The following is a 21,723-nucleotide window of genomic DNA, read 5'->3' as shown; positions in this document are numbered from 1 at the left end:
TATTTAAAGTTGTCCAGCATTTGGATTAAACTAACTGGAGGATAAATTTGGGAAATCCAAAAATGGAGGAAAAAAGGGAACAAGTACTTTAAATAAAAATTATTTATTTTTCCATATGTAAGTCTAGTATTTTATTTATTGAAAACATTAGTTTGTTTTGATCAAAGAGAACCTTTAATAATTATCTTCACTGTGCTAACAGTGATGTAGAGTACCTTTTGAAATGTTCTTCTATAGTATTTATCTTTGCCCTCATTCTACTTTACCCTGAATAATTTGAGAATTATTCGGCATGTGTGGGGTCCTTGATATCTGTTTAACTACTTACAACATCCTAAAGTTAAAGTCAAAGCAGCAGCATGAATTATATTAATCCAATTCAAAATATGCAATAGTGTAGAACTCACAAGAGAATCAAACTTTTAGGTCAAAACAGATGAATTGGATAATTTTTTCCTTGCAACAATTTTAGACAAAATCTGCAATTCAATCAGAAAAGGCATAAAAAGGCAAGAAATACTATTACCGTAAGAGGGTTTGTACTTACGGGGGAAGGAGACTAATTAAAGGGTTCGAAATAGGAACAGTTTTATGATTGCTCAACTTAACTACACATAACCCGAAAAGGAGGACCTACACGATATTTAAAAGATGGCGGATTCTTGAGGCTACACTACAGCTGACTGAGGAAGATTATGAATGAAATGCGTTTTGGCTTATTTGGACTTTTCATTTGGACTTTTTCATTTAATCAGAGTGTTATACTATATATGTTTTTATTTTCTCTGTAATAATACATTTTATATACATTCCAACTCCAAGTCCTCTGAAGCCTTCATTGGGGTGGTGCCATCCCCAGAAAATTGGCACTACGCTTGTTATGGTTAAGGTTTTTAAGCTACCGTATATACTCGAGTATAAGCCGACCCGAATATAAGCCGAGGCCCCTAATTTTATCCCAAAAAACTGGGAAAACTTATTGACTCGAGTATAAGACTAGGGTGGGAAATGCAGCAGCTACTGGTAAATTTCTAAATAAAATTAGATCCTAAAAAAAATATATTAATTGAATATTTATTTACAGTGTGTGTATAATGAATGCAGTGTGTGCGTATGTGTGTGTGTATGAGTGCAGCGTGTGTGTATGAGTGCAGTGTGTGTGTGCATGAATGCAGTGTGTGTGTGCATGAATGCAGTGTGTGTGTGCATGAATGCAGTGTGTGAATGCAGTGTGTGCAGGGCCGGTGCAAGGATATTTGCCGCCGTAGGCAAAACATTTTTTGCCGCCCCCCCATATGTCCTGACTTCCCCTCCTCCTCCCTCAGTGGTCCTTACCTCCCCACCCCCGTGTTCCTTCACTCCCCCCCCAGTGGTCCTGACTCACCCCTCCCCTAGTGGTCCTTACCCTCCCCTCCCCTAGTGGTCCTTACTTCCCCCTCCCCTCCCATAGTGGTCCTTATCCCACCCCCTCCCTCTCATAGTGGTCCTTATCCCCCTTCTCCCTCCCATAGTGTTCCTTATCCCCCCCCATCCCTCCCATAGTGGTCCATATACCCCCCCTCCCTCCCATAATGGTCCTTATACCCCCCCTCCCTCCCATAGTGGTCCTTATCCCACCCCCTCCCATAGTGGTCCTTATACCCCCCCTCCCTCCCATAGTGGTCCTTATACCCCCCTCCCTCCAATAGTGGTCCTTATCCCCCTCCCTCCCATAGTGGTCCTTATCCCCCCCTCCCTCCCATAGTGGTCCTTATACCCCCCTCTCTCCCATAGTGGTCCTTATCCCCCCCTCCCTCCCATAGTGGTCCTTATCCCCCCCCTCCCTCCCATAGTGGTCCTTACCCCCCCCTCCCTCCCATAGTGGTCCTTACCCCCCCCTCCCTCCCATAGTGGTCCTTATACCCCCCCTCCCTCCCATAGCGGTCCTTATACCCCCCTCCCTCCCATAGTGGTCCTTAACCCACCCCCTCCCTCCCATAGTGGTCCTTATACCCCTCCCCCCTCCCATAGTGGTCCTTACCCCCCCCCCTCCCATAGTGGTCCTTATACCCCCCCTCCCTCCCATAGCGGTCCTTATACCCCCCCTCCCTCCCATAGTGGTCCTTAACCCACCCCCTCCCTCCCATAGTGGTCCTTATACCCCCCACCCCTCCCATAGTGGTCCTTATACCCCCTTTTTTTTATTATTAATTTTTTTTTATTATTTTATTTCTTATTTTATTTATATTTTTTTTTTTCGTCCCCCCTCCCTGCTTGATATATGGCAGGGAGGGGGGCTCTCCTTCCCTGGTGGTCCAGCATTGGTAGTTCAGTGGGGGGGAGAGGGGGGCTGGCAGAGCTGTACTTACCTTTCCTGCAGCTCCTGTCAGCTCTCTCCTCCTCCGCGCGGTCTGTGCAGCTCCCTCTGTCAGCTCCCAGTGTAAGTCTCGCGAGAGCCGCGGCTCTCGCGAGACTTACACTGGGAGCTGACCGAGGTGCTGAACGGACGGCGCGGAGGAGGAGAGAGCTGACAGGAGCTGCAGGAAAGGCAAGTACAGCTCTGCCAGCCCCCCTCTCCCCCCAGTCTGTATTATGGCAATGCAAATTGCCATAATACAGACTCTGACTCGAGTATAAGCCGAGTTGGGGTTTTTCAGCCCAAAAAATGGGCTGAAAAACTCGGCTTATACTCGAGTATATACGGTAAATTACCACACATTGGTTGCTTCTCTCTTTACATCCCCTTTGGACAGGGCCGGATTTAGATGAAAAGAGGCCCTAGGCTATTCCACTTATGAGGCCCTTTCACCTCCCATTTTTAAGTTCACATCATTACTGTGATATATATCAATATGTTAAATGAAACATGTTTTGATTGGTACTAACCTTTAAAAAAAATGTGGCACGGATAATAAATTAAAAAAAAGTCGAGATGAGGAGGGGGGGTGATTGTGAGAGGGAGGGGGTGATGAGGAGAGGGGGAGTGACTAAAAAAATTACCTTAAATCCCTGGTGGTTCAGTGGGGTCCCTGGTGGTCCGGTGGCCCTCATTTACGGTCTGCAGCTCCGCAGAGCTGCAGACCATGGATCTCGCGAGACCCAATCAGAGCACGCAAGATCCATGGTCTCGGCGATCGCGGTAGGAGGGGCATTGCAGTCTGCCCCGGGCACCCCCCTAGTAAGTGGCACCCGGGGCGGACTGCCCCCCGCCCCCCCTTAGTACGCCACTGGTCATATCATATGCGTAGAATTTCTCCTTATTTTCTGTTCAGTGTTTTAGTGTTCACTGTTTTTAGAATAGTGTAATTTTAATTTTGCTAACAATTTGAATGTAGGCCCCTCTTGATCTTGAGGCCCTAGGCTGAAGCCTAGTAAGCCTATAGGAAAATCCGGCCCTGCCTTTGGAGGAGACGTTACAGAGGAAGTGGTGTGATGCTGCCATAAGAGCACAAAAATTCATCTTACGGAATATTTTATAGGTTCCACTACATGTAAGTGGTTTTGGGCGTTTTCTATAATCTATTGTGACTTTTAGACCATCTACATTATTTTTCTGTCCTTTTTCTTCTTTCCTTTATGTATCTTGACGTTCACTGGTGAATTAACAAATTTGTTTAGTAAGTAAAGAAACCCCTGCATATATTTTAGACCATATTTTGACTTGTTAAAATCTGTTGTGGAAAAAGGGGTTTCCCACATTAAGTGTAGAGCTGCTTATCACTGAGGCACTCTGTTGTATCACACACTACCTCCTAGTAGACAGGGCCGGTGCAAGGACTTCTGTCTACACAGGCGAATACACATTTTGCTGCCCCCAAAATGTATCTTCACCTGTCTGTCTAATATTCACACTTTTGCCTTTCTTACCCATTTTTTTGCCCCTTTTGTGCATTTTACCACCTTTTTCTCTTGTTTTCCCCTTTTGTATATTGTATCCCCTGTCTGGCATTCTTTTTTATGTGTTTTGTGTCTTCCCACTTTTCTTTACCCCCTTGCGTCACACACTCACTCGCTCATACACATACACATACACACTGACAGTTACACACATACTGCTTACACACACACACACACACACACACACACTGCTTATACACACACACAGTCTCTTACACACTTGCACTGCTTATACACACTCACTGGCTCTAATAGACACACACACTGACCATTACACACATACTGCTTACACACACACACACACACTGCGTATACACACACACAGTCTCTTACACACTTGCGCTGCTTATACACACTCACTGGCTCTAACAGACACACACAAACAGTCTCTTACACACACTGCTAATAGACACTCACTGGCTGTAACACACAGTCTCTCACACACACACAGCTTATAGACACACACACTAACTCTTACACACACAGACACATACTAACTCTTATACACACAGACACACACACTAACTCTTACACAGACACACACACTGGCTCTAACACACACAAACACACACACACTAACTCTTACATGCACACACTGGCTCTAACACACACACACACACACACACTAACTCTAGCACACACACTAACTCTTACACACACAGACACATACTAACTCTTACACACAGACACACACACTGACTCTAACACACACACACTAACTCTTACACACACACTGGCTCTAACACACACACACACACACACACACACACTAACTCTTACACACACACACACACACACACACACTTACTGTTTCCTATTGTTGCTTATAGGTCCGGCTGCACTGTTGAAGCTTTCCTCCTCTCTCCACAGCAGTTGGCCGCCGGGATATGAAGAGATATGCCGCGGTGGCTCTTCACTGTTCCGCCCCCTTCCCTCAGTGGCTGCACGTTTCCTGGGCAGATTGCTGCAGAAATTGACCGGCGGGAGCGGAGTTCTCCGTTTTCCCGACGGTCACTCGGACATTTTTTGCGCCCCTCGGGTCCGTGCGCCCTAAGGCGGACGCTTGTGCCGCCTTATGGTAGCGCCGGCCCTGCTAGTAGAGGTGTATTTTAGTTTGAAAATCTGCAATTCACTTGTTTAATTCTCTAAAGTTCATGGTTTATTTCGTATCCCTGAATGGGTTAAAGGAATTCTCCCATCACCAGAATAATTTAAGATTTTTTAAAGTTATTATGGGAGAAAGAGTGTCTGGGTGCCTTCTGGTTTTGCCAGAGTCACTACAGATGTTTAAACTGCAATTGGATAAATACTTACAAAAACATAACATACAGGGATATAATTTCTAATTAGTGGGGTAATAGCTGCTTGATCCAAGGAGACATCTGATTGCTATTTTGGGGTCAAGAAGGAATTTTTTCCTAGTTTGTGGCAAAATTGGAAGCGCTTCAGACTGGGTTTTTTGCCTTCTTTTGGATCAACGGCAACAAAATATGTGAGGAAGGCTGAACTTGATGGACGCAAGTCTCTTTTCAGCTATGTAACTATGTAACTGGGCTGAAACTAATAAACGCAGGCAGAAGTTCTGAGGACTGGTCCCCAAATGGTTTAACCCCCGAAAATAAAAACTTTCTTTTTTTTAATATTGTTTACTATAGTATGTAGCAAGCTAGGTCTGGCGCACCGCTACTAGAATCCTCATCTTTTAGGTGGCTTAGAACAAGCCATAGTTCTTACTTCATATTATCATAGTTGCTTGCCCAATTACTGCTCTTATGGAGGAGACGCAGGTTGGCGATAAGGTCATTAAACATTTTTTTATACTAATGGCTAGACAGGGGAGATCTGTATTCAGAACTGTTGGAATGAGAAAATGATATCAAGAGGTAAAACATTAAAGCCTTTGAGATTATGTGAAGTGACATGAATTTATAAATCTTGCACAGATTTTTTGGTTCTTCCCACTCTCCCTACAGGAAAACTTCTGCATAAATCCATACATGGAATAAATAAACCTGAATAGGAACACATAGATACACTATTATTTTCATGCTGTCATTTTACTTTCAAGGTAATATATTGGAAAAATAGGTAAACTAGTTAAAAGTTAATTATTGCCCAGAACTGGAAAACAAAGCAAAACAAACAAAACTGTGAAAATGTTTCCATAACAGTGAAAACTCCCTAATTGTGTTTCGGTTTATCATTACCCAATGCAATGTGTGCCTTGGCTATGCCTGGATTAAACTGGATTCTTATAAAATTTGCTAAATCTTTAAAGGAACACTACAGAGTCAAGAACACAAACATGTATTCCTGACCCTGTAGTGTTAAAACTATCATCTAGCCACAGTGCCCCCCCCCCCTCACCCCACACCCTGTACCGTTACATATAGTTAAAATCTTACTTTTATTTAAGTGTGCAGCTGCTGGCTCTGCCCCTGATCTGCTTGCTTAGCTGACATCATCAGAAGTGATTCCCTGAGCCAATCACAATGCTTTCCCATGGGAAAGTATTGGATAGGCTGAGACTGCCAAGGAGGCAGATCAGGGGCAGAGCCAGCATGATTCAAACACAGCCCTCGCCACTTAGCATCTCCTTATAGAGGTGAATCGAATCAATGCATCTCTATGAGGAAAATTCAGTGTCTCCACGCAGAGGGTGACGACACTGAATGGCAGTCGCACTTTGCAGCACTGCCCCAGGAAGCACCTCTAGTAGTCATCTGAGGAGTGGCCAGTGGAGGTATCCCTAGGCTGTTATGTAAACATTGCCTTCTCTCGGAATTGAAAGTGCTTATAATAAGCTGTAGTTGTTCTGTGACTATAGTGTTCCTTAAATATACATTTAAAGAAAACGGAGAATCACATGAAAAAGGTTAAAGGGTTACTCCAACCAGTGGCTAACATACCGGGGTCGCAGGAGTCGCGGCTGCGACCGGACCCAGTATGTACGCCAGTGTGGCCAGCCTCTTCTCCTGGGGGGCCCAGGAGCTGGCCACCTCAGGGCCCCCCGAGGCTGGCCCTGGTGTCACCGTGTGTGTGTGTGTTTTTGTGTGTCTGTTAGTGAGTCTGTTTGATGTCTGTTAGTGAGTGTGTGTTTGTCAGTGAGAGTGTATGTTTTGTAAGTTAGTATGTATGTATGTATGTATGTATGTATGTCGCTGAGTGTGTCTCTGTCAGTAAATGTGTGTGTCTGTTAGCTAGTGTGTATGCGTCTGTTCGTGAAACTGTGTGTGTGTTTAAAACCCCTTCAACACTCACCTTATCCTTCCGCCCCGATCCGCCTCTCAGCTCCGAATGAGTATGCGCGTCAAGAGCCGCGCGCGCATTCAAACCACCCATAGGAAAGCATTACTCAATGCTTTCCTATGGACGTCCAGTGTCTTCTCACTGTGATTTTCACAGTGAAAATTGCGGAAGCGCCTCTAGCGGCTGTCAGTGAGACAGCCACTAGAGCAGGGCTCGAGTCCTGCAGGAACGCATGGGAACGGCATTCCTGCACTTTTTCCAAAGCAGGATCGCCGTTCCCATTACCAGTCCTGCAGGACCTGCCCTGCTACCTGCACACAGGGCCCATCACACGCTGTGTTTCCTCTCCAGCTCTAACTCTCGCGAGACCCGCGGCTGTCAGAGCGTTGCCACAGCAACGCTCCGCACAGGCGAGTCTCGTGAGAGTTAGAGCTGGAGAGGAAACACAGTGTGTGATGGGCCCTGTGTGCAGCGGCTGGCTGCCCCCACCGGACCACCAGGCGATCTCCCCCCTCCCTGTCAAGGTAAGAAGCTGGGAGGGGGGAATAATAAAAAAAAATGTAGACACATAAAGTTTAAAAAAAAATGCTTCTTCCCTATCATCCTGCACACACACACACACACACGTCACCCAGCACATACACACACACACACACATCATCCAGCACACACACACATCATCCAGCACACACACACACACACATATCATCCAGCACACACACACACACACACATATCATCCAGCACACACACACACACACACATATCATCCAGCACACACACACACACACACATATCATCCAGCACACACACACACATCATCCAGCACACACACACATCATCCAGCACACACACACATCATCCAGCACACACACAAACATCATCCAGCACACACACACACACACACACACATATCATCCAGCACACACACACACACACACATCATCCAGCACACACACACATCATCCAGCACACACACAAACATCATCCAGCACACACACATATCATCCAGCACACATACACACATATCATCCAGCACAAACACACACAAACACATATCATCCAGCACACACACACACACACACACACACATCATCCAGCACACACACAAACATCATCCAGCACACACACACACACACACACACACATATCATCCAGCACACACACACACACACACACACATATCATCCAGCACACACACACACACATATCATCCAACACACACAAACAAACACACATCATCCAACACACACACACAATCCAACACACACACACACACCATCCAGCACACACACACACACCATCCAGCACACACACATCATCCAACACACACACACATCATCCAGCACACACACACACACACACACGCATCATCCAGCACACACACACACACATCATCCAACACACACACACACACACACACACATCATCCAGCACACACACACACATCATCCAGCACACACACACACACACACAAATCATCCAACACACACACACACACACACATCATCCAACACACACACACACCATCCAGCACACAAACACCCACACACCATCCAACACACACACACCATCCAACACACACACACACATCATCCAACACACACACACACATAATCCAACACACACACACACATCATCCAACACACACACACACATAATCCAACACACACACACACATAATCCAACACGTACAATCCAACACACACACACACACACACACATCATCCAACACACACACACATCATCCAACACACACACATCATCCAACACACACACACACACATCATCCAACACACACACTTCATCCAGCACTCACACACTGCATTCATTATACACAATCTGCACTCATTACAAACACACTACATTCACTATACACACTCTGCACTCACTACGAACACACTACATTCATTATACACACTCTGCAGTCACTACAAACACACTACATTCACTATACACACTCCACTCACTACACACTCTGCATTCATTATACACACTCTGCACTCACTACAAATACACTGCATTCATTATACACACTCTGCACTCACTACAAACACACTACATTCATTATACACACTCCACTCACTACACACACTGAATTCACTATACACACTCTGCATTCATTATACACACTCTGCATTCATTATACACACTCTGCACTCACTACAAATACACTGCATTCATTATACACACTCTGCACTCACTACAAACACACTACATTCATTATACTTACTCTGCACTCACTACAAACACACTACATTCATTATACACACTCTGCACTTACTACAAACACACTACATTCACTATACACATTTTGCACTCACTACAAACACACTACATTCATTATACACACTGCACTTACTACACACACTACATTCATTATACACATTCTGCACTCACTACAAACACACTGCACTCACTACAAATACACTACATTCATTATACACACTCTGCACTCACTACAAACACACTACATTTATTATACACAATCTGCACTCACTACAAACACACTGCATTCATTATACACAATCTACACTCACTACAAACACACTGCATTCATTATCCACACTCTGCACTCACTACAAACACACTGCATTCATTATCCACACTCTGCACTCACTACAAACACACTGCATTAATTATACACACACTGCACTCACAACAAACACACTACATTCATTATACACACTCTGCACTCACTACAAACACACTACATTCATTATACACACTCTGCACTCACTACAAACACACTGCATTCACTATACACACTGCACTCACTACACACACTGAATTCACTATACACACTCTGCATTCATTATACACACTCTGCACTCACTACAAACACACTACATTCATTATACACACTGCACTCACTACAAACACACTACATTCATTATACACACTCTGCACTCACTACAAACACACTACATTCATTATACACACTCTGCACTTACTACAAACACACTACATTCCCTTTACACACTTTGCACTCACCACAAACACACTACATTCATTATACACACTGCACTTACTACACACACTACATTCATTATACACATTCTGCACTCACTACAAAAACACTGCACTCACTACAAATACACTACATTCATTATACACATTCTGCACTCACTACAAACACACTACATTTATTATACACAATCTGCACTCACTACAAACACACTGCATTCATTATACACACTGCACTCACTACAAACACACTGCATTCATTATCCACACTGCACTCACTACAAACACACTGCATTCATTATACACACACTGCACTCACTACAAACACACTGCATTCATTATACACACACTGCACTCATTATACACACACTGCATTCATTATCCACACTCTGCACTCGTTACAAACACACTGCATTCACTATACACACACTGCACTCATTATACACACACTGCATTCATTATCCACACTCTGCACTCACTACAAACACACTGCATTCATTATACACACACTGCACTCATTATACACACACTGCATTCATTACCCACACACTGCATTCATTATCCACACACTGCATTCATTATCCACAATCTGCACTTGTTACAAACACACTGCATTCATTATACACACACTGCACTCACAACAAACACACCACATTCATTATCCACACTCTGCACTCACTACAAACACACTGCATTCATTATACACACACTGCATTCATTATACACACACTGCATTCATTATACACACACTGCACTCGTTACAAACACACTGCATTCATTATACACACACTGCACTCATTATACACACACTGCATTCATTATCCACACTCTGCACTCGTTACAAACACACTGCATTCATTATACACACACTGCACTCACAACAAACACACTACATTCATTATACACACTCTGCACTCACTACAAACACACTACATTTATTACACACAGCACTCACTACAAACACACTACATTTATTATTCATACTCTGCATTCACTACAAACACACTACATTCATTATACACACCCTGCACTGCACTATATGCATAGGAGTGTAAAAACATTTTTTTAAGGGGGAGGGGCTGGAATCTTGGGTGAGTTCCCACACTTTTTTTCCCCAGGACTTGACCCCTGCACTAGAGGCTGGATTAATCCTCAGTGAAACATAGCAGTTTCTCTGAAACTGTTATGTTTTCAGCTGCAGGGTTAAAACTAGAGGGACCTGGCACCCAGACCACTTCATTGAGCTGATGTGATCTGGGTGTCTGTAGCGGTCCTTTAAGTGTGTGTGCATCTGCACGCACTGGCGGACATACTGCGGTCGCAGGAGTCGCAGCCCTGCGACCCCTGCGACCAGGTGCCCGCCGCCATGTGTTGCGGCCCCGGCCCGTGCAGAGTAAGCGCGGAGGGGGGCCCACGGATCAATTTTCGCACAGGTGCCCCATGGGTCCAACCCTTATTAATAATTATTTTATTTTCTTAAAAAATTGAATAATGCCCTATTGTGAATTATTCTAAAGGTCTCCCCAACCAGATTGCCTTAGAAATGTTTTAAAAAAGTTTAACTTACCTTTAACCAGAATGTTTGTCCCAAAAGTCATTGCCAACCATGACTAGTTCAATTAAAGGCTTCTCACAGAGCATTCGGCCCTCTTTTCTGGCAAGTGGACAGGGGATAAAAGTCTACACGGAGGGGATAGGGAAGTGGGAGGGCTGTATGGAGGGGACACACAAGAGTCTACTTGCAGGCTCTACCTGTGAGGGGAGAATCACAGTACGTCTGTTGGCAGCGTGCACTGCGCGCTAATGACAGACATATTTTTTGCACATATTTGACATTGGCATCACGGAACAGAGTTCTGGACAGCCAATGCCACTTGAGCTGGGAGTGCAACTTACCCCTGGCACAAAAGTGCTAATTAATCAGGATGTGCAGTGTTTCAAGCTAAAATACTGCACATCCAGGATCCTACCACCATGGCCACTTCAAAAAAACAGAAGTGGTCATGGTGGTTGGAGTAACCAATTAACACAAGTTATGGGTAAATTTTACAATCTATTATTCAAATGTGTAATTGAAAGAAAAGTGATGTCGACCATCTAAAAATCTTGGTCTTGTCTGAAATATCACAGAGGGAATTAAAATGGACTGAAAATTCATTCTCAATTACAAACATAGTAAACAAAGAATCTTGGTGTGATGGAAAAGACAGGAAATGTCTGTTTATAGGACACTGATAAAAAAAATTGTTCTGCTCAGGGTCGTCTTTCATTTACAAATGAAGCGTCAGTCTGGAACTTGGCATCACAACTGAGACGTCATCATTCCCTAACACGAAATAACTCGAATTGATGTTATTCACACACGATCAGGAAATTGCAGTACTAATAATAACAACAATATCTAAACTTACAATGCAGCCATAAATAGTGATTGGGTCATTCTCTGAACAAGTCACTGAGTTCTCTCCCAACTGATTATTACTGGAAACCTAATCTCTGTTTGTATAATGATGGGATTAAAACAGAGTAAATTAGCCATATAATTCTCTAATTAATATTGCTATTGCTATTTAGCTTGAACAGCAGAACTCAGTGAACTCAATAAAAGGTCAGATGTTATATTATTTTTATCACTATACTACAATAGTTTATTTCAGGTAGACTTTATAGCGTCATGGGGTGTGCTTTTTATTTGGTATCAGTGGCTCTGAAGAGAACTTCATAGGGATTTAACTCCATGTATCATGGAATAAAAAACTGCAGACATTTAAAAAATGACTTTTTCTATTCAGTAAAACCCACTAATGAATGCGTGTTCAAAAAACTGCCATTGACCATTACATTAAAATATTATGACTGATGGCAATTCTACCCCAAAACAACCAACTGATAGGAACACAATGTTCTAAACATAAATATTTTTTTTATAATTGTGGTGTGTTTCTGAGCAGTCTAGATTTAGGTTCCCCTGTATAAAGGGAAATAATAAGGTTTAACAAATTAGGCACCATCTTATCTTATCACTTGCTTTCCGTTTAGTAATTTGCATGAGAAAGGTACGTAGTATACATGTGCAATTCATTTCGATCCGAATGTCTACTTTTGAATGTCCGAATAGCTGAATAGCCGAAATCCCGGAGTTCCGAAATTGCTGAATTTCCGAAGTGTCGAAGTGCCGAAGTTCCGAAGTTGCCGAAGTTCCGAAGTTCCGAAGTATAGACGAAGTACTAATATACCTACCCTGTATACAAGTTTAACCCCTTAAGGACCAAACTTCTGGAATAAAAGGGAATCATGACATGTCACACATGTCATGTGTACTTAAGGGGTTAAATAAAAAGTATACAAACATAGCCAGGATTCAGCTGTAAGCATTTGCACTTACAACAATCACACAATCATATAAAATGTAAGTTACTTGGCCAGTTAATGTAATGGCAGGAATGAATAAGTAGATAACTCCCTAATTCCCACGGTATTTCAGCCAAATTTACTAATACTAAGTAAAGATTACTTAGTAGTAGTAAATTATGCCCCTACTCGCTATACTGCGAGTAGGAGCATGTCTATTAAACAGTGAGTAGCCCGTGGCTGCTCACTTTAAAAAAGAAAAAAATGTCGTCGTCCCCGGCCCCCACCCCTGAATGGCGGGTGGGGGCCCAAAAGTAAAATAAGGGAGGGGGGACCTATTGTCCCCCCCTCCAGCGCCCACCCCTGAGCGGCGGGTGGGGGCCCTAAAGAAGAATAAGGGAGGGACCTATTGTCCTCCCCCCGGTCCCCACCCATGAGCGGCGGGTGTGGGGCCCTAAAGTAAAATAATGGGGGGGAACCTATTGTGCTCCCCCCATGAGCAGTGGGTATGGGCCCTAAAGTAAAATAATGGGGGGACCTATTGTCCTTCCCCCCTGGCCCCCACGCCTGAGCGGTGGGTGGGGGTCCTGAATTAGAATAGGGGGAGGACCGATTGTCCTCCCCCTGGCCCCAACCCCTGAACGGCTGTGTAAACTGACACAGAGCATGCTGATTGGCTGGATTTCAAGCTAAGCAATCAGAGTGCTGTGACAGGTAAATATAGAGACTTACCTGTCAGTCTCTTCATTTACCTGTCAGAGCACTATGATTGGATGTCTTAAACCAACCAACCAAAGTGCTCTGAGCCTAATTGCAGGGCAGGGCAAGGCTTTATACGCCTTCCCCCGCCCTGCAGAGCTCAGTCTGTGCGGAGCCCTTCATGGGTAAAGATGTATTTTTTTATTTTTTTTTTAAAGTGCATCGTTTATTATGGATTTTTATTTGGCCTTTCTTGGGGTTGAAAAAAGAAGACATCAAATGGAAAGTCTTGTTTTTTTTTCAGGTACCCCTAGTTAATGGTCCCCCCTCATTATTTTTAGGGTGAGGGGGTAGGTCGGGGCTAAATAAATTTTTGAGGAGGGGGGCGACTAGGACCCACACACACTCACTGACACAGACACTGACCCATACACACACACATATACAGATCTATACACATATATGGACACACAAACACTGACTCATGTACACACACTCACAGTACAGACACTGACTCATACACTCACTGACCTATGCACACACCAACACTCACTCTGGCTATCATGACTCATAATTCACTCATCAGAAGAACAGACTGTTTGTTCACACCTCAATAGATTGATGAGGCCAGCAGCTTGCAATGAGAGATGGGGGAGAGCTGAGGGTGTGTTAAATCACGACCTCCATTTTTCTCTCAATAAATTTAATATGGGCCACAGCGCCAAGAACTACCAGGGAGCATTATCAGAGACAGAGTTCGCAATGCTCCCTTACAACTCTATTCCCACCAGGTAACCACTTCCCTCATTTGTCATGATCACTCGGCCACCCTGTTGAACCACCGCACATCACAGGAGACTACATGGGGACCGAGCCAGAAGTCATCATTAAATATCCGTGATGGCCTGCCTAGGGCTCCCTAGTGATTTATGTGCCCTTGGCAGGCGCCTAGGACACCTTGTGGGTAATCACGATCTGGACGTAAATTAAGAAATTTAAAATGTTACCTTTATTTTAAAAAATAATCTACATCAACTCGGTATGTATAAACAAGGTAAAAAACACATAAGAATTTTATGCAAGCAACACTGAAAAGAAACACACAACATAGACAATATAGAGCTAACAATACAAGAATACATTTTTAGGTTCTATAAGGCCCATTTGCAATAGGTGTAATGAATTAATAGGGGCATGACAAATGGCCAATAATCATTTTATTATTCACTGGTTTGTAGATAGTATGGCAGTAAATAATGGTGGCCTAGGGATCTTTAAGCTCTTTAGCCCATGACTACAGCAGTTAAGTATCCCTCTTGCTGTTGCTAATTGACTGAGATTTTCTATGTCAAAGTATAGCCTTTATGAGTCTGATTGTAACTGGATATATACAATGATCAACCGCAACATTAAAACCATTAATAGGTGACGTGAAGAACATGATAATAATGATGATAATAAGAATAATGATTGTATAATTACAATGGAACCTGTCAATGGTTGGGATGTATTAGGCAGCAAGTGAACAGTCAGTTCTTGAATTTCATGTGTTGGAAGCAGGAAAAACAGGCATGTGAAAAGATCTGAGTGACTCTGACAAGGACCTAGTAGTGATGGCTAGATGACTGGGTAAGAGGATCTACAAAATGGAAAGTCTGGTGGAGGTTTTCCTGGCATGCAGTGGTTAGTGGCTACCGAAAGTGGTGCAAGCAAGAACAAGTCAGGTACATGGGTGCCCAAGGCTCATTGATGCACATAATGAGCCAGGGCTAGCCCATCTGGCCCGATCAAACAAAAGAGTTACTGCAGCTCAAATTTCTAAAAAAGTTAATGGTGGTCATGATAGGAAGGTGTCAGGCCATACAGTCCATTGCAGTTTTCTGCATATGGGGCTGAGTAGCCGCAGACCGGTCAGAATGCCCATGATGACCCCTGTCCACTGCCAAAAGTGCCTACAATGGAAATGTGAGGATCAGAACTGGACCATGGAGCAACAGAAGAAGGTTGGCTAGTTAAAGACCGTGTGTGTGTTCACCGTTAATCTGGGGAAGAGCTGGCAGCAGGATAAAGGAGAAGAAGGCAGGCCCGGCAGAGGCAGTGTTATGCTCTTGACAATGTTCTGCTAGGAAACCTTGGGTCCGGGCATTCATGTGTATGTTGGTTTAATCTATACCACCTACCTGGAGATTCTAAACTCCAAATTGCTGATCTGAGTATCTGTGGGATGTGCTGAAACAACAAATCCGACCCATGGAGGCCCCACCTCGAACCTTGGAGGACTTAAAGGATCTGCTGCTAATATCTTGGTGCCAGATACCACAGGACACGTTCAGAAATTTTGCAGAGTGCATGCTTTGATGCATCATGGCTGTTTTGGCAGCACAAGGAGAGACCTACTTTATACCTAAATAAGGCAGCCTCATTGTAATATAATAACATTAATGCTGCAAATAAAATTGAAAGAATTTCAAGAGTGCTTGGAAAAAAAAGAACCTTTCACACAGTATGTCTTTAAAACAGCAGAAATTATTAACATCAGCAGTTATAATTACCTGTGCTGAATTGAGCTAATCATTAATCTACATTTAACCTCTGTTCCATCATACGTTATCATAATACACCAGGAAGCTCTCACTTTTGGTTCTGATTTGCCGTATAACACAAGAACAACATTCATTACAGTAAGGAGATCTCTGAAGAAATGCTAATCTTCCATTAATATTGGGAAAAAATCCAGAAGACCATATGCATGTGTAGGATATTGAATTTATCATGGAAATAGTGGGCATGAGCAAGACAAAAGGTAGGACTGGTTACATATGGGTATGTTTTGAGGACATTTCGGGGTATAATTAATTACAACATTCCAATAAGAACTCCAAAAATATTTGGAATGATAATAAAGAAAAATTGTGGAGCTACATTTTTTCAAGTGGATCAATAGCATTAGACCAATAGAATCGTCCTGCTCCTTAATGCACTTTGAGAACTTTGCTCCCGAATTGCTTGTTTTATATATAATCCCATTGTATTTGTTAGAGTATTTTTAAAACTTATTGCAATGCGACAAAAACAACAGATATTATCGGTTATGTCATTGAGAGGGTACTTACTGCTGAAGGAAAAGTAACATTGTCAGCTTCCTAAATATGTGTAACAATTAATTGGGGCCAATGTAAACCCTGCCACAGGATTCCCTAAACAGAAAATTGCCCACAGGGACTATAGAACAAATTTTAAACAGAATTGTCTAGGTAGTGTGCTTAAGAAATATATATATATAATGTCACACTGTGATCAGATATGATATTTGAAAGTTCATGCAAAGCAATGTTAAAATGCCGTCAGTTTTTGACTACAACTCCCATCATGCTCAGGCAGCTATAGTCCGGCAGAGAATTATGGGAATTTTAGTCCAACCACATCAGTATGACATCTCTCATCTAGTCTATTTAATTGCTAGTAGTGCGGAAGCAGAGCGGCACAAGTCATTTTTTTTTTCTAAATAAATATTTTAGCAAACTAAAATACACTTACAACAGTAATGTTAAATTATGTTAATGTTACTTTTCCAGGTCCAATACATAGTTGAACAATACAAGTATCAAGTTTAAATTGCATTTTGTTTTTCTGACAATAATATAATTTTCCATTATAGTGGCAATGTTGCCCTCCCCCCACTCCTTAAAAAATAAGTATTTTATAAAGACCAAATCTTTGTGAAATACTAATTTTGCCTGTTTGGATTTAAATGACATTTAAACCAAGTCAAGAGATATACCGAGACAAAGCAAAGATTACATTGTCTCTATATTTCCTACACCTGACTTTCTTGGACTCTGGGTGGAGCTACAGTATCAATACCGACAGGTGTCACCAGTGATCTCGCAGTCTCCTCCATAGAGCTCAATGCTGTGCTCTAGTATTCAAAGTGGATTTAATCAAATTTTCTGCCAAAATTACTAAGCTGAAAGTATAGCTAATGGAGATTTTTCCAGTTCAACAATTTTAACCTATTTTAATCAGCTGATGCAGCAGAGAAGGGCTCATTCTAAGTCTCTCCAAACTCAGTCACTTGTATTTTTCTGCTGAGAATCTCCTAGTCCAGTGCATGGTGGTAAAGAGGAGTCTTTTTTTCCATTTAGGGAGTTGAGAGGTGGGGGCTAAAGCAGTTATAGCTCTCCTTCCTTGGGAGACCTTGTTTCTAGTACGGCAGCATTGATTATAGCCTTTGATTTCCACCACGCATTAGTCTTGACTGAATCTAAGGGATAGAATGATCTTTATTGCACACAACACTTCTATTTATACCCTGAAGTGTAGATTCCCCCTACAATGCAATGAACAGTATAATAATCACAACAACACTCTGTCTGGAGACTTAATTATATTATCCCCAGCTAACACAATAGCATCCCAACAGTATCCTCCCAGATCTAGAGGCAAGATATACAAAATATCCTCCTGGATTCCCTTTCCCTCGACAGCACCCCCCACACCTTATGTTCTTGGATAGCTCATCTAGTTCGTCACTGAGCACCCTCACTGTCCTAATAGTGCCCTGATAGGAAAATCTGAGCTTACTGATCTGGTAAGGAGTTCCAGGCATGCAGCAAGACAGTCCCGGTCTTATGAAAGGATTTCCTGGGGCTCTGGGAAAGGAAGTGCTCAAAAGTGCCAGGTCCCAGGTCTCTGAGAAAAGGCAATAGTTACATTTTGCTAAGACACGTCTCCAGTGGTTGCCAGAGACAGGTACTAACGGCACTTCCTCTCTAAGACTTTCCGTTTTCCAAGGTTTTCACGTTCATACCCAATGCTTCTCTTTGGGAAGCATTGGATTGGTGCCTCGCAGTGATAGATCCATATGCGTTCTATGTCCAATGTTTTCTATGAGATAAACTGGATTGACCCAAAACCATCAGAATTCGTGATTTCACTGGTGTAGGAGGGGCTGCAGTAAGGAGTCTGTCACGTTGCTGGATTATAGGTACGTTTTATGGAACCTTACTATAACGAGGGCCACAAGTATTCTAAACTAGAAAAGAAACACTAACATTAAAAGTATATATATATATAAACTTCATAAATATTGTGATGGATAAAGGGATGCTCTTACCTTAAAAGTAAATATATATATATTTAGCGGCTATCCCGAATGCTTGGCCATAATGCCCATGCACATCAGAATAGTGCTGCACCTGCGGTGGATACCTAAGACCTTCTATTACCAAAAAATTGTGCATGTATTCCAAGAGCCGGGACGTTGTTACACATAGTTCTCAGTATACTCTTGCGCCCTGTTTTTTTGCTCTCCATAAGTTTAAACGGTAATCCAGACGTTGTCCCTTTGCTCACGGTGCCTAGAGAGATATCAGCTATGCCTCACTGATGATGCTTAACAAGGCTGAAACGATCGTCTGGGTCTGCTGTGTCTCTCGTGCAGAGGGAACTTGCTGGCATTTCGGATCTGGACTGCCCGTATGGGTGGGACCAGTCTGATATGCTTCAGAGATGTTCTCTCTGTAATGGCACAAGATGAGCTAAAATCAGCTTGAGATCTGAGCGGGGACCCACCGAAGGGCAGGCTATTTCAGCTGCTACCCGTTCTCAGTATACTCTTGCGTCTACCCTGTTTTTTTGCTCTCCATTGTTACACATAGTTTATATTTACTGTTTGATATAAATGTCGAGGCACTGTGAGCCGATTGAACCTTGCTGCACGCAAATATAAAGAATATAATTTTATAAATATATTTACTTTTAAGGTAAGAGTGTTCCCTTTATCCATCACAATATTTATGAAGATTTAGCAGCACATTAATGGACACTTTGGAACGAATAATCGAAACAATTAGGAGTTGACAATTCACAGGAGATATTTAAGGAGATACAATAGTGCCAGGAATACAAAAGCTATATTCCTGGCACTATATTTCCCTCTTCCCTCTACCCCAGCTCGCACACCCCCTAAGGCCGGCCCTGGCTGCAGTCATAAGATCTGCATCTTTTGTAAGCTATTTTAGACTATATCCAATGAACATATTCATACAAATATGCATGCATGCATTTATTGGGTGTATATCCACTAAATTGTGAGTGTTTTGAGGAGGTTTTCTTTTAAAGTGTAGAGTGATCCTTTAATCAAGTAAAGCAAGTAAAGTACAAACAAGCATTTTAATAACAATATAACACAGGACAATCCTTTTTTTCATAGATCCCATTCATGACAGATGGGCGGCTGGAATGCAAGGTTTGTAGAAAATATATATATTTGGTTTTTTTTGCATTCTTTATATTTGTTGCGCATAGCATTACAGTCACTTTTTTTTCTCATGCAATTAAATTAGAAAATAAAAGAAACATTAACATAGCAGACCTGCATATAACCCATAATAAGGGACAGTCAACCAATGCCCCAACTGGGCTTTAGTTGTTCTCAGTTACGGAGGCCATCAGGGCTACTAGTACAGCAGAGCCAGGGCAAGGTACTCCCCCCCCCCCCCCCACCCCCCCTGCTCCAGGCCTTTGCAATGGCCAAAACCTTGATGCCACAAACTTGGAAAGCCATGAAGGCCAAGCTCTTTCCCTCTGCGAAATACTGATGAGTCTTGCTTTAATGTTGACGCTGATATTTTGGTGGTTCATCACATATGTGGCTAGTGTGGTGGACCCACAGGCGGCCCTCGACCTAGACGTGCATCTAGTAGTAGTGAAAGTAGCCTTCGCAGTCGAATTGTCTGAGAGGGGTCCTGCTAGAAAATATTTTTGTTAAAATTGGGTGTAAGATACAAAGACTATAAAGATCCTGGAAATGTTCCTGCTCATCTACCCTCAAAGTGTTGTACCCCCACTGAAGTGTCCCATGATGTACCAGCAGTAGTTTTTTTTTTTCTACTGCTTTTTCCAGACTGAAGACACTCATGACACTGATACATGATGGATCTAATAGGATATTATAGGTTTCTATATAGCAGCAATGGCCATATGATACATGCACTTGGCTAACTTCCATATGCATGTGGCAATGAATGTATACACATCTGGATAGTTAGTTGTAGGTATACATGTGAAGATAATTTTAATTATCTGCCAACTTTGTATTCCTAGCACTATAGTTTCCCTTTAAGGAACATTCCAAACGCCTAAAGTACTCTAGCCTGCTGAAGTATTTTATGTGGGAAGAGTGTGTCCTCTTTTTTTTATTTTACAAAAAGTGCAGATTTCAATAGAAATTGGCACTTTTAGAAACAAACTGGTCCTATTACCTCCTAGTTGTTTAGCTCAGTGAAGCTATACAATCAAGAGGCAGCAATTGTACAGAGCACCTGCCTTGCAAAGACTTCTCATTCAGCTACATTGGAAAGTATGTGATTCGATAGCCACAGAAAATCTGGGTGGGGTTGGAAGGGGAAGGCTTCCAAAGACAGTCAACAGGACATCTGCAACTTTTGAAAACTGTTTTTAGATATAACTTCAATGAAAATAGTGAATAATTTAAAGAATGAATGTTTTCATTGGTAGTATATCTACTAAATAGAGTTTGTTTTTATTTAACCATTGGAGTGTCCCTTTAAGTGAAGAG

The 21,723-nt window shown here is 42.6% G+C and overlaps 1 protein-coding gene across 4 annotated transcripts in view; it reads left to right on the top strand.

Annotated features, from left to right (window-relative positions):
• The window catches only part of NR1H4 (nuclear receptor subfamily 1 group H member 4), a 123,080-nt gene that overhangs the window by 18,775 nt on the left and 82,582 nt on the right, over positions 1 to 21,723 (top strand). The window contains exons 1-2 of one of the 4 annotated variants that reach the window (XM_063447232.1): positions 16,801 to 16,944; positions 20,356 to 20,391. The exons of 1 other annotated variant lie outside the window; for it this stretch is intronic. In XM_063447232.1, coding sequence (XP_063303302.1) covers positions 16,914 to 16,944; positions 20,356 to 20,391 — 67 coding nt within the window. In that variant the 5' untranslated portion in view covers positions 16,801 to 16,913. Of the gene's footprint in view, positions 1 to 16,800; positions 16,945 to 20,355; positions 20,392 to 21,723 lie in introns of those variants that run through there. 2 more of the 4 variants (XM_063447230.1, XM_063447233.1) reach the window with 2 other exon arrangements.

Source organism: Pelobates fuscus, chromosome 3 (assembly GCF_036172605.1).
Source record: "Pelobates fuscus isolate aPelFus1 chromosome 3, aPelFus1.pri, whole genome shotgun sequence".
NCBI classification, from domain to species: Eukaryota; Metazoa; Chordata; class Amphibia; order Anura; family Pelobatidae; genus Pelobates; species Pelobates fuscus.
The sequence above is the reverse complement of the archived record's forward strand: the minus strand, read 5'-3'. Positions and strand labels throughout refer to the sequence as shown.